Consider the following 15165-nt stretch of genomic DNA (forward strand, 5'->3'; position numbering starts at 1 on the left):
GATTTTTGGGGAAAGATTTAGTAGCTTTTTTGCAGACACTTGCATAGGATTTGTACTGTTTGCTTCTGACTGTTTTTCATAAGACCAAGAACTCTGCATTATCCTGATGGGCAGTGACCTAGTTGCATAAATTACCTTTCTAGTAACAAGTAAGATTTATTTATCACTGACAGAGCCTTCACAATCCAGGCTATAAATTAACTTTCACAGGAACTCAAAACAATTAATATTTCATGCCTTCTGCAAAGGATTCAAGAAGTACTCTTCTAATCTTGCCTTCTTCCACATAGCAATATGGCAACATACATCTAAATAAAAGCCACTGCCTCAGCACCCAAAAACATACAGAGCATATACAATTCTTCCTTGGAGAAAGAAATGAAAGAAAGAATTCATTTTTCCAGAAAATACAACGCTGTCAGGCAGTAACAAATGATCACTTCAAATTTAGTTGGAATGCTTATGACAAATTATACTAGGAAAAGGGCTACTGGTACTAAGACTACAAACCAAGCAAGGTAAGATGGCTCACTCAGCTGTTAAAATTTCAGGAATAATTTCCAGGTGAACATAGGTGCACCAGTCAAAAGCACAGGGGTAAGAACATGGACAACACAGGGCTCACTCTAGCACCCTGGAAATCAATCACCTGTTATGTGATCTTTCATTTCTCCATGGCTCAAATAAATGCTACTACTGAGAAAGTATAAAACACTGGACAAGGAAATTATCATCTGAAATAAAAATAAGTTGTTGGTACTTGTGAAGTATTCCCCCCACTCCTCTGCCCTAATCTCAATGTATTTTCCATAGATGAATAAAAATTCTCATTGCCATCTGACAGGGACACCAAGACATAGAAGGAAGTCACTAGGAAAGGCAGTGGCAGGGATAGCAAGTACAAAAAAGTGCAAAACCAAACAACATGGATTCCTGACTTCTTGGCTTACACCACCCATGGACATCCCCATGGTTCAAAATCTGGTGAGCCATCACTGCAATACTGGATGGCTGTCTGAAATGTGGGAGATGAAAAGAAGCAAAACACATGTAGCCCAAAGGAAATTAAGGTAGAAAAGCTCTGAGACAAAGATGAGTGAAAATAGAAAAAACAAAAGTGGAAGCAGGTGAAACATGTGGTAAACATTCCAACACAGCATTATTTCCTCAGTGCTAACAATTGGCAATATTATTTCAAGTAAATAGTTACAGTCAAGACATTTTTAAGAAGCAAACTGTACAAGTAATCCTGTCTTTATGGACTCAGTTCAATACAAACCAAGCACTTTGCAGAGAATTCTTCAAGTGGTATTTTACTTCAAGTGACAATGGTTATAGAGCAGTTCCTGAAAAGGTGGTTTTCCCTGACGGGCAGAGCAGACTGTTTTGTTCAGGGAATACTACAGCATGAGCTGGGGAAACAGCAGAGGGGTTCAGTAGGTCTGCACTCTCCTCTGCCCACTCTTGGCTTGGATCCCTCTCATCTTCCAGAAGAGCAGATGGTGCAGGGCTCTCAGAAGGGTCCTGCTGAGAGGCACCAGGATAGGCTCAGCACTCCCCAGAAAGCATCTCCTGGCTCTCTGGGGTTTACTCCTGGAGCTGGGAGATGCTGCAGCTTTTTCTGTGTCATTTCTTTGGCCACTGCACCATCTCCTCCTGTCCATGTCTCTCAACATTCTGAACAGATGCCTGCCAGCCAGCGTGCCCCAGCAGCCTCCCAGATCAGCTCAATGCTTTTGTTCTCTAGGCACAATCTGTGCAAAACAGGCAGGGAAGGTTTGCTGGTGGCAAGGAGACTTAATCAGGCAGGGAAATAAGGAGTTAATAGCAAAGTGCAGAAGACAAATGGCCAACTTTAATTCATGTCACCAACTACAGAAGACTCCAATAAAAAGCCTCAGACAGACTAAAACTCCCAAGGGTCAGTTTATTTTCTCCTCACCACCCATATTTCCCCAGCTACGCATGAGAGTGTGTTCTTTCTTTTTCCAGAAAAAAAAATACATCGAGAATGACAGAGAAGGTCTCCTCCCCTGAGAGACAGTTTTTGAGCTGCCATATTTCTCATCCTCTCTGGACACAGGGAAGGAAAAGGGCAAAGCCTGGAAATCAGCAGCAGGCTACCTCATCCAGACACAATATAAATACCCAAAGACTTACATGGTGTGAGTGTACTGGGTCTGGCTGAGCTGGAGTTAATGCTCCCCACAGCACTAAGGCTGTGTCTCCAACACTCCCCTCATCAGTAGGCTGGTGGTGGGCAAAATCTTGGGAGGGGACATCCCCAGGACAGCTGACTCAAGCTGACCAAAGGGATATCCCATCCATGAGACACCTCCTCAGAACAACACCCAGGAGAAAGAAGGGGGTGAGGACAGGGTGTATATTATTATACATTATATATTATTATATATATAATATACATTATACGTATATTATGTTATATTATACATATATTATATATTATATCCCATCCATGAGACACCTCCTCAGAACAACACCCAGGAGAAAGAAGGGGGCAAGGGGGGGTGTTTATTATCATGACCATTGTTTTCTGGAGCAACTGCTATGCCTAGTGATGCTTTACTTCCCAGGGAGTGGCTGGACATCACCTGGCAATGGGAAGTAGAGAACACTTTTTTTTTTTTTTCACTTCTGCATGCAGCCTTTGCTCTTGCTTTAATAAACTGTCTCTATCCTGATTCACAAGTGGTTTTCCATCTCATTTTATACCCCTAACCTTGTCCTGTTGAGAGGAGTGATAGAGGAGCTTGGTGGGCACTGGTGTCCAACCAAGACCAACCCACTACAGAGAGAAAGTAGATAATTCAAAGAATGCTGATCTTTTAAGGACTGGGACTTGTCTGGATTTTATGCAGCTCTTACTTCAGGCACAGTAGTAAACAGATGATTCATCCACAGTTCCCTAAAGAAATCTCCCCCATTAGCTAGCTGTTGGAAGAAATTAAAGGCTTTCTTTCTAAGCAGTAAATGAAGTAGAGCACAGCTGCAGTTAGGGTACAACTAATCAAGTGAACTCAGACACAATGGCTATCAATGCAGTACAATGATGACATGCAGGTTGCAGAATCCTAGAATATGCTGAGTTGAAAGGGACCCACAGGGATCACTGAGTCCAACTCTCTTAGCCCTGCACAGGACCATCCCCAGGAGTCAGGTAGGCTTAGGCAAAAATAAGCAAGCTATACACAAAGGCGTACTCTTCCAAATGGAGACTGCAACGTGTGATCCACACACAGCCCACAGGTGGTGTATGCCACAGGAGCATTTACTGGAAACATCCTGCTCAACAGGACAGGGACACTTCTGATGAATTCCTTCAATAAGCCAACAAGTAACAAAACACATCTCTCTCTCTCCCTCCCTCCCCAGCCCCTCCAGGTAAGAGCACCAAAACAAACACAGCAAACCTTACTCTGACTTCTAACTTGGTCTGACTGGGTTCATCTCACAAAGTTTTTAAGGGAAAGTTCATTTTCCTTATGGACTCGAAAACATGACTCAAACAGAAGGAACTAAACTAAAACCATATTTTGTATTGCTTCAGAAGGCTCAGGTTCTGCAGAGGAGCACTGCAATACAGCAGGGCTGTTACCTCACTGCAGGGCTTCCCCTACACACAGCACAGTGACTCCAGGGATATCCTGTTTCGCAACATGAACAAAAGAAAAGGGATTTTTAAAAAACCCACCTGATTTCATTCATTGCCTTACTGGGAAAACAGGGGAATGCCAACTATATAACCTTCAAAAATTATTCACTGCACCTTTTGTTAAAAAATCTTTTCTTCACAAATGGATATACACTTGACTAAATCAACTAAAAGAAAAAGCCAGCTATAACCAAATCCATGATGGAATTTATATTGATGTAAAGAATTTAAGAGTTTTAAAATAATTTATTGTTTAATCACTAGGGTGTGGGTGGCTCAAGTCCATTCATATATTGGCAAAAGCACAAAGAGTTGCATTTTTTTGCATTCCACACCAGCTGGGTGGCTCATGCACTATTTCACCACCAGCTTATACTGGTATGTACTGGTACTGCCCCAGAAAGGGGTGTTTCCGCCTTCTCCCTTTCCTCAGCCATTCATTCCTGTCTTTGTTCCCTCACCTACCTGTGCACACATCTCAGCACGTGGAGAAAGACCCAAGTGGATGAACTCAGCCCATACAACAGCTCTTGGTCTCCACCAGTCCCTCTGCTGAGGTTACAACACAGAGGAGTGTCCTGGCATGAAAATGCAGCCAGGAAATGGAATGAGATTGGCAGCAGGTGGGACTACTGGGATCACCTCTTCCCACATGTAGCCCTATGCTAACAGGCTAAATGATGAAACAACATTTTATGAAATGTAACTCTCAGCCTGGAACGTTACAGCAAAGCAAGAGAGGTTGTTTGTAAAAAACCAGAACATTAGGAATTATTGTTTGAAAAAGCAAGCAAGAAAAAAATTACTAGTTTTGCTACTTTAATTAATTCATTTAAAGTTTTTTTAAATAAGTGTACCTCCAGTCTTCAAAAATCTGGTTTACACAGCAAGAAGTATTTGAAAAAGCAGCTATCATAAATATGAAAATAGTACTATTTGGTAAGACAATACTATTTCAGTTTCTGTAAATACATTTATAGAAACGAAATATGTTTTTCTTCCCATAGCAGTGTACATACAGATTATGAGCTTCAAGACCACATCAAAAATGAATGAAAGGATTCATTATTAGTATTTACAGACACTATGTTAAACATGATAACAGAAATAAATATTTCAAAACAAAGAAAATATAGCTAAACAAGCAGTAAGAGCAATGAGATTAATCCACATGAGTATTTTGAAATAATTTTGATGTCTATAACAGTTTTAAGTGTATGAAAAGTTTAAAATCACAGAAAAATTGAATCTCTTGAATATTTTTCTTCTCAAGTCTAAATAAGAAATATGTTGGCAACTAGAAATAAAAATTATGGCATTAGCTAAATTCTCAAACCAAAAAGGTCTACTACTTAAATGCCAAAACCCAAAGTAATCTAACATACGAAGGAGATCCATGAGCAAATTCACAGAGGACTTACAAATACAAAAAAGGCTATTATATTCCTGCCAATGTACAGAGTTCAAAAATAAGAATTTAAAAACCCCATACTAAACCGTATTCAAATCAGTGCAGAAAAGGCCTTTTGTCACTTCCCCTGAACAATAAAGTTTTTGTTCACTTCAGGAATGATGGAAAGACACTAGTTAAATTTTAAAAAGTAAAACTACAATGTTCAACGTGTATTTTTTTCCAGGAGAAGTCACAATACTTTAAGCTTGTACAGCAGAAAAAGCAGTGCTTCCTCTCTTGTTTAATGACAACATCCTCAAGTGCAAGGAAACAGCAAATTCTCATTAATAGAATATTATACTGCACTTAATTTTAATGTAACTACCCCTATTATCAAACAGGGTGTATTTTAGAGAAGTGAAAACATTCCATTTTTAACAGATTCATAAAATACAATGTTATGGGGATTGCTCTGTTTTCGGCAATGCTTCTTGGTATCAGAAGAAAAACACAGGAATGAATATTAAGTGTGAGAAATAAAATTCAGCTGTCCAGCTGAAATCCAGCCAGTTCTTTTTTTAAAGGCACCTTGGTGGAGCACTCTTAAATCTATTTGTTGCTATGCCCGATGGGTTTGAGTATTTCCCCTACCATTCCAAAGCTTGGAAATCCCCTTGAAACCCTTCTAAACAGGACAGCCTTTCTCAGTATTGTGTCTGGTATCTCAGTGTACTCTGGATGGCACACAATTTGTTTGGCCTCTGAGTTTACAAATAACCCCCAAGTCAGGAACTGCTGTGGCTGCAGCCTTGGGAGGCACTCTGAGGAACAGGAAGGTGCTTGCAGGGGCTCACTGTGACTGTGAGGAACATGAAGGTGCTTGCAGGCGCTCACTGTGACTGTGAGGAACAGGAAGGTGCTCGCAGGGGCTCACTGTGACTGTGAGGAACAGGAAGGTGCTCCCAGGCACTCACTGTGACTGTGAGGAACAGGAAGGTGCTTGCAGGCGCTCACTGTGACTGTGAGGAACATAAAGGTGCTCACAGGCACTCACTGTGATGTGCATGTGCAGTGCTGCCCGTTCACAGCCTGTGCCCACAGAGGGCACTGCTGGCAGGACTCAGTCAACACCCATGGGAACAGAGGTAGAGGAGGGAAATGGCACACTTATCCTGGGCTGACAGAACAGGACTGACACATACCCAAAGCCCCCCTTGGGTCACTTAGGCCTTTGGGGCAAATCATGGAGTTGGAAGGAGAATCAGAGCTCTACAGAAAAAAAAAGTATCAATGTAAAAGGTAAGAGTTAGAGCCCAATGTTCAAGGTTCCTTCCAAATAGCACTGCCTCATTCAGCTGCAAAAGAACACTGAGATGAATGGGCTACTTCCTCTTTGTTGTCCCCTGTGTGCTAGAAGAACATGTAAAATCCCTGCTTAGCCCAGACCTAGTGTGGGAATTCACATGAGCACAAACCCATCTCTTCCTGCCTTCTTGACAGCACATACACACCTCCCATGAGCTTCCCTCCCACTGCACAACAGCCCTTTCAGGCTCATCAGAGGTAAGTGGGAGCCACAAAGGGAATGAAATTACAGCATTTGCACAAACACCCAGGAGCAGCTGCAACATGAAAAGTCATCACAGCAAAAGTTGATTCTGCCTCTCAGCACACCAATTATATCCTCTCAGGCTCAATGGCACAGCTCCCAATTAAATGCAGCCAGGGTAAACAAGCATCTGACAGAAAATACCACACGGAAATTTGGTACGAAAGGTGACAGTCTTATTGTAGCTGTCTCCTTTCTATGGCAGCCTGCAAGGTTACAGCTCACTGCATTAGATCATCATATGATATCCTAATAGACCTTCCAGAAGCTATCCATAAGGATCTGAATTGATGCCTGTTTTTAATGTGTAATATTTCCTTATCACAGATAATCAGTTTTATAGTTCATTCAAGCCATCTTTTCAACACATTTGTAAATAATGTTCACTACCATTCTGATGTACAAATCTATGTTTGATTTTTTTTTCCTAAAACTAATTACAAAAAAAGACTTATTTGTTTTTAATCTCTGCACAACAAATTACTTTTGGGGGATCCTCAACAAACCAATCTTTGCTCCTCATTTTCTACTCTGATCACATTTATTCTTAAGCGACAGAAATAAAATAAAGCAACGATGCTGTTGCAAAAGTAAGACAAATAAATATTCCTCAGTGAAGAAAAAAACAGATTCCAAAAGCATTTATATATTCAATTTGAAACACTGTTGGAAAAAATATTTAAAGCTCAAAGCAACTCAAACTGTTTCCCTGATTAATCATTTCATTGCAGGAAATACAGATCCACTAAAGAAAACTAGTTAGGAGAAAAGAAGGAATACAAAGCTAGTTTCCTATTTGAATTACAGCCACTATAAAAAAAGTGACTGGAAAATCCCCCCCACCTTCTCAGATGTATTTACTCACATCCTTATTTAAGCCTCATCACCCAGTTCCCCTCTGGAAGCCCCTGGCTGCAGAAGAAGTCCCACAGTCTGACATACCTAAAATGGGCAGCATATTTTCATCACCACATGTCTACTTCCACAGCACAAAGGCAACTAAAAAGTCCCAATTTTATTTCTGGAAACACCATGATCATGACACTGTTTTGCCACTACCCCCACATCCATGTCCGAATTTCACTGAGGAAGCAGACCTTAAGCTGTACAAACAACAGTGAAACACCAAGTGCATCTGCACTCAGGGACTACCTGCTGATACAGAACTGGAATGAGATCAACTTGAAACTAACAAGTAGGTGGCCCCACAGTGATAAATGATGGAATTTCAGCTATCACACAGTCTAATAGAATCTACTGACATCAAAATTTAATGTAGTGTATTGAGTTTTTGTTTCATTAGATTGTATGCATTTATTCAATCAGGCTCTCCCACAGGGGGAACATAATTTCTACTTGTCTTCAGATTGTGTGTGAAGGTCCTGTTACCCAGAACTCCCTAAATTTCTCCACCTTCAACTGGTACTGCCAATCTAGCCCTGTCTACTTGACACATTTGAAATTTTCAAGCCATACAGGGTTCAATAAAACACAGCCTTTTGTTTATTTAATGATATTACAGAACACCAGTACCTATTATATACTTAAAATGACAGCTACATTTTTAAGGAGAATTTTATTCTCTTACACAATTAGCAGCTAGATCAGATCAAAAGACCTGACCTGATAATAAGATCCGTGTGGAAATCAGATGTCTGCACAATAGGCTGCATGTACTACAAATACCCCAAGACTTTCAAGTTTCTGTAACTGATGAACATGCTCACTGTCTGTGCCTGCAGAAAGCCTGAAGAATAAACCTTGTGTCCTCTTCCATACTTTCAAAGCTGGTGAAGAACTGAGGTGCCAGCTGCAGCAAACAACACTCAAAGATAAAGCAAAGCTGCCCTGAGATGTGGTGTGGGCTCCATCTAGTGGGGCTCAGCTTTGGTCCATATCTCTACCACCAAGTCTGTTATCTCCACTCAAAACACATCAGAAATAGAACCATGGAATCATTAGAGTTAGAAAAAACCTCCACAATCATCGAGTCCAACCTGTGACTGATCACCACCTTGTCAACTAGGCCAGCACTCAGTGCCCCATCCAGTGGTTTCCTGAACACCTCCAGGGACAGTGACTCTATCACCTCCCCACATTACATGTTTGACCACCCTTTCAGTCAAGAAATTCTTCCTCATGTCCAACTTCAACCTCTGCTGGCACAGCTTGATGCTATGTCCTCTTGCTGGTTGCCTGGGAGAAGAGACCAACCCCCCCTGGCTGCAGGTCCTTTCAGGCACTTGTAGAGAGCAGTAAGGTCTCCCCTGAGCCTCATTTCCGCCAGGCTGAACAACCCCAGCTCCCTCAGCTATGACTGACTCTCCAGACCCTTGACCAGTTCCACTGTCCTCCTCTGGACATGCTCCAGCACCTCAATGTCCTTCTCATGGTCAGGGACCCAGAGTTGCATGCAGGATTAGGGGTATGGCCTCACCAGTGCCCAGCACAGGGGACAGTCACTGCCCTGCTCCTGCTGGCCACACTATTTCTGATACAGGCCAGTATTGCAGTGACCTTAGACGGTCACTGTGGTGAGAGAAGGACGAGAATCTTGTTTCTTGATCAGAAGGCTTGATTTATTGATATAAGATATATAATACATTATAACTATACTAAAAAGAATAAAGAGAGAGCTTGCAGAGACTGCTATGCCAAGAATAGAATAGAAGGAATCAATAAAAAAGTTCTGTGTTCAAGGAATCTCCCCTGAACTGCTCCTGTGATTGGCCCTTAATGGAAGGAGGGCCAATCACAGGAACCCCTGCCACATTTTCACAGCAGCCGATAACAATTTGTTTACATTCTTTTTCTGGGGCTCTGCTTCCCAGAAGAGGGACAAATCCCAAAGAAAGGATTTCTATGAAGAAATGTCTGCGACAGGCCAGGATGCCATTGGCATTCTTGGCCACCTGGGCACACACAGGATCATGTCCAGCTGCTGTCAAGCAGCACTCCCAGGTCCTTTTCCACTGGGCAGTTTTCCAGCCACTTTGTCCCCAGCCTGTAGCACTGCCTGGGGTAATTGTGACAGAAGTCCACGACCTGACATTTTGCCTTGCTGAGTTGGCCTTGACCCACTGATCCAGTCTACCCAGATCCATCAGCTGAACCTTTGTGCTTTCCAGCTCATAAACACTCCCACACAACTTGGTGCTGTCTGTGACCTTGCTGAGGGTGCATTTGATCCCCTTGCCCAGATCATGAGCAAAGGTGTCAGACAGGACTGGTCCCACACTGAGCCCTGGGGAACGCCCCGGTGCCCGGCTGCCAGCTGGGTGCAGCTCCTTGCACAGCCACTCCTGGACCTGACACCCAGACAGGTTTTCAGCCAGGGGAGAGCACACCTGTCCAAGCCATGGGCCACCAGCTTCCCCAGGAGAATGCTTGGGGAGGCAGAGTCAAAAGCTTCACTGAACTGACAGAACTGCAATATACTGCAGCGTCTGAAATTGCACCCTCTCGTATGTTTACCGTGACCTTTGAAAAGCTTGATACTGTATACTGTAATTATAAATATGAAAGTATATCTTTAAAATTGAGGAGTAGTTGATAGGTTGGTGGGTTGTAAAAGTTGACAGAACCAAACTATAACCCAGTTCTTTTACTTTTTTGCAAGCTCAAGATGTCTTATTTTGTTCTATTCACTGTGTTTTATTCCATATTTAAAATTTAGTCTTAGGAACATCAACATTTCCATTTTGCAACATTTTAATTTTTAATGTAAAAACCCCCCATATTTTAATTATCTCAGCATCCACTAACAGCTGCCTGAAAATGTAAGAACAAATAAAATATGAAAGATGCTGAGATTTAGATGCAAATTATAAACACAACTGAATACTTCACAGGATAAACACAGGATATATAAACACACAGGATACGTCATGGCCTATCTAATGACCTACCAATGTGTAAAGCAAAGGAAAAAATTTCTGGTGTTCTCAAAGTGCCTCAACATTACTTGCATATTATCCTTCTAGCCAATGAACCTGAGAGTGTACAAGACCTACCTGTGGACTTGTCTTTCTAAAAGTGTCAGCTCCATGTATCACGTCCTTTATTATTCTCTCACTGAGATGACTGTATTCCTCTTCGGTGAGGTTACTGTCCTCCAGCTGATGGTTGCAAACTGGGCATTGTCCACTGCAACAACAGTGAAACAAGAAAATAGTAGGAAAAATGCTATTAAATAAGAAATTCCTTAAATATTACTAACGTATCAAGTGTCTGTATATGAGCACAATTCTTTAAAAGAAGCCCAATACAGTACAATCATCAGAAAATCAGTTGTACTCTTTCTGTGATACAACCAAAACCTGTTAAAGTCACTAGCTATTATATTATTTTAATTTTCTTGAAATCATTTCAATTTTATTCAAATACTTATGCAAGTAGGCTACCTCAAACTGGTTTAGTTCTAAATAAAGTGTTCTTACAGTTCTAGCAAAATAACTACTATGGAACCACTTGTCACCGTTTTGTTCACAGGTTCTTAACCCATGATAAAATGTGAGGTGATTTAAGTTAGTTTAGCTCTCCAAGTCTTCAACTGTTTACAGACAGTAAAACAGAAAACAGACTTACCTCTCAGTCAAGACAATTGACTTTAGAATTTTAAAACTCTTAAAGGCTGGAAAAGGCTGTCTAAAATATGATGAATTATTATAACAGAGTAGAGTACCACACACATTCTTACATAATAATAATTTATTTTATAGCAAACAACTCTTAAAAGAGTGAGCTATCCTGTTCTTTCAAGGGCTTCAAAAACTGTGGGCTCTACATGTGCTTTTACTTCACAGTATGCAATATAGAGTATTTTTATAAACCACCTAAAACTCCCATAATCCATTGGAGGCATTCTCATAATTAGTACATTTATAACTGCCAAATTGCTACAAAAGCATAAAACAAGGTTTCAAAAAGAATAACATTTAAAACAGCAATTTACAGAAGTTAAGAAAACTGCATTGTGATAGAAACACACACCCAAATATACCTGTGAAAATCTAAGAACCATTTTGTCTACACTGAAAATGAGATAGGAAGAAATCTTTCATCTGTAAAAATTAACTGCAATGTGCAAATAGTATCAGTTTTCAAAAAGACAAGATTTTACACACTGCTCTACTACAGATCTTGTTAAACAACAGTATCATAAAGTCAACAAAAATGAAAGTCTTTAAATCCTAAACAGGTTACAAATAAGCCACACAGTAAAATGGCACCTCTTATTTTTTACTGTGTTTTTCTGTCTTGGCTCTGCTAAGCTTAATTCTTTTTCAAATGAACATGCTGGGTCTTGATTATTGTACGAGTTGGAAACTGGAGTTTGTGAAATCATATGTCACAACAAAGGTTCATATTCTCAAGGACTGAAATACTTTTGTATATAAGGAAAACCATTTTTTTATATTTTTGAAGGAATAGATCAATACAGACTAATCAAGACCTCACTTACAAATAGAATGTTGCATTTACCTGTCTTTAATTTTGGTCAAGCGTCCTCTCCAGTTCCCTCCTGGTAAACTAATATGTACAGAGGGAAAGATAAAAAAATTAGCTAGGCTCTTATTTAACAATATCCAAATTACATGTAAGAAAAATTATATTTTGGTCAAATTTAGAAATAAAAAAACCAAACAATCATCTACCTTACAAAGAAATTATATAAAAATCCACATTAATTTAGTAACACCTGGAAATATTTTATAAAGAACCAGCATTTAACAACATGCAAAAAACTAACACTGTCAACCTCAGCAGTTTATGCTGTCCTCAAGTTTTAAGAGCCACACAAACAATCAGTGTGCACTGACAACTTCTAATTGACTGCCCTACACATTCATAAGCCATTCCAATAATGGTAGCACATTCCCACTGCCACATTTTCCATCCTAACTTGTAAAATGGCTCTGAAGCTCACATGAATCAAAGCCAAAAAATCACAGATGGGCTCACACCCAACCTCATGAAATATGGATGGGCTCAGGTGAACCCCATTGTGCACGTGCACTGTAACTAGTTGAAATCTGCAGAGTCTGACAATCACTACTCATGACAACAAACCGTGTGACCAGCTAAATACTGTGCTAAAACATAGAGCCTCCTATGGAGATTGTACAGAATACTAGGAGATGAACAAAGTCAATGCATTTAATCTTCATTTTACCTAGTGGAATTTGCTGCCTCTTTCCTTTAAAGAAAGAAACTATCTAACTTTCAATTAGCTTACTATGTCTACACTCCAATAAATTACAGGAAAAGCCCTCAAACACCAGTCAATCTTCCTTATCTAGCACCCCAGAAAGAGATGAAGTCAGCTATTTTGAATTGCCATGACTCAACATGATTTCCTAATTTTTGTACCAAGGAATAATATTTAACAGGTAAAAGAAAAGGTGAAATCAGTAAAAATTTTAAACTTTCACAGTAATTTGTGAGCAAAAAAAAAATGCATCTTTTCACGGCAACATGTCTCTTGTGAAGAAGCAAAAATCAAAATTAGATGTTGAGGGGTCTCAGAGCTGATCTGTGGGATAATCTGGATCCCTCCTCCTCATGAACTGCATCTTGCAGTTGAAACTTTATTTACCTTTCAAACCACAGCTTTATACTCTGCATAAATGTTCTGTGAGGGTATATTTGGTTCTCTCTCAAATATAAGAGGACACCAAAGAGCTCTTTTTGTAGCTCAGCACCTTTCATACCCCTGCTGAAGTCAAAAAACGACTGCAGGACGTGCAAGGTTGGGACCACATCTTTAGCCAACATCTCACTGTACAGTTCAAAGGCCAGTTTCATCTCTTGGTGACGGCTGGCAGCTTTGATACAAGCTTCATAGCACGTCCGTGAGGGAATCATAATCTTTTTTACTTCTTCCAAAACAGTCAAGGCCATTCTCCACTGATCTGAATTGCTCAAGCCCCTGATTAGAAGGCTGTAAGCCCCGCTTTCTAACATCTTGAACCTGGCCTTCATGATGTCGTACACGTCCCGGATTTCTGACACCTGTCCCTGCTGCACGCAGAGGGTCAGGTACTTGACCAGCATGTTGTAGGCAATGTCACCGTTGCGCTTTGCCAGGTGCGTCAGCAAGGACTTGGCCACATCAATGGGGCTGTTGCACCTGATCATACTGTTCAGCATCACCTCTTCAAATATTTCAGGTGATTGGAAATCTTCCCTTAGTTTGTTCCATTCCTCAGCCTGCAAAGGTTTTTCTGGAGGCTGTACATTGCTAAACCGATGCCTTGACACAAAAGGACTCATTGACCATTTCTTTGAAGCTCCAACAGAGGAAGAAAAGTGGAATTTCCCTTCAGGTATTTCTTTAGTCTCCTCATCCCATCCTTTTCCTTCTTTACAATCAATTTCAGACCTTTTCCTGGCAGGTAAGGCATCAGTTTCTTTGGGGTCCACTGGTAAAGCAGTGCTGGAAGATGTCATAGAACTGAAAGAGTTAATTTTTTCCCTATTAGGGATGCTGAAAGAGGCAGCAAACAGTTGTCGGCATCTTGAGACATGCCAGAACATGTGACATTTCCACAGCAAAGCCTGAAAACCCTGACTCGTTTGAGAAAAGAGTGCCATCACAAGATCAAATTGTCTCACTATTAGCTCACTGTATCTGATGAAGTTATGAAATTAAAAATACAGTTTGCATGGGGATGGTTATCAATAAAAGCCCAAGGGCTGTCAAGCTGTATACGCTTCTGTTTCCAAATGTTTGTTCTGGGAGTCCTTTTTGTCTCTTATGGACACAAACGATGGTAAAATCTTTTCTCATGAAAGTCAATCTCTTAGACTGCGAGGGCAGTCATCCAAAATGAGGGCATCTTTCTTTCTAGAGAAGATGTTTCACAGATATTCCTGTTTGTTGGTTACAGCAGGGATGTGTACCGTCAATGTTGTACGCAGAAAGGCAACGTTGACGCAGCTACACAAAAAGCACAGGGTTTTTCTTCCTGCCTTTGTCCAAGTTAAGTCAGGAGATTTCCTAAAAATAAAAATAACATCACGACATCATGACCTGCTCCGTGGTTTTCTGTGATACTTCCATCTGGACGCTAGCAAACATGAAACTCAGGATAGCTCAGGTGATGATTTCAGGTGAGAAATCCCAACCCTGATCCTTCAGGCAGCCCCAGGAGGGGTTCCTACATTGCTTCCCTCCCCTTTTCTACCTGGTGACAAACTTCCATTTAACTTGTTTTCCCAATCCCAAATCCTTGGTAACGCAGCTGCCAAAGAGGCAGAGCAACACGGCGGGCAGCAATTACACTGAAATGCCAGGGACACGTTAGATTAGACAGGTAAATAGCGGGAGGTCCGCAGGCTGATTCGCCTTGCGGGGAGACTCCGCAGGTTCCCCGTCCTTCACTCGGTGCACCACAGGATCCCCCGTCCCTCACTCGGTGCCCCGCGGGCCGGGCCCGGCCGTAGGGCAGAACCCCCGGCTTTCGGGACAGCCTTTCCCGCCCGCCC

The 15165-nt window shown here is 41.1% G+C and overlaps 1 protein-coding gene across 2 annotated transcripts in view; it reads right to left on the minus strand.

Moving 5' to 3' along the window:
* Positions 1-15165, minus strand: part of PRORP (protein only RNase P catalytic subunit) — a 40280-nt gene that overhangs the window by 25019 nt on the left and 96 nt on the right. The window contains exons 1-4 of one of the 2 annotated variants that reach the window (XM_064714001.1): positions 14865-15064; positions 13274-14677; positions 12160-12207; positions 10689-10821 (exon numbers count right to left, since the gene is read on the minus strand). In XM_064714001.1, coding sequence (XP_064570071.1) covers positions 10689-10821; positions 12160-12207; positions 13274-14271 — 1179 coding nt within the window. In that variant the 5' untranslated portion in view covers positions 14272-14677; positions 14865-15064. Of the gene's footprint in view, positions 1-10688; positions 10822-12159; positions 12208-13273; positions 14678-14864; positions 15065-15165 lie in introns of those variants that run through there. The other variant, XM_064714000.1, reaches the window with a different exon arrangement.

Source organism: Zonotrichia leucophrys, chromosome 5 (genome assembly GCF_028769735.1).
Source record: "Zonotrichia leucophrys gambelii isolate GWCS_2022_RI chromosome 5, RI_Zleu_2.0, whole genome shotgun sequence".
In the NCBI taxonomy this organism is placed as follows: Eukaryota; Metazoa; Chordata; class Aves; order Passeriformes; family Passerellidae; genus Zonotrichia; species Zonotrichia leucophrys.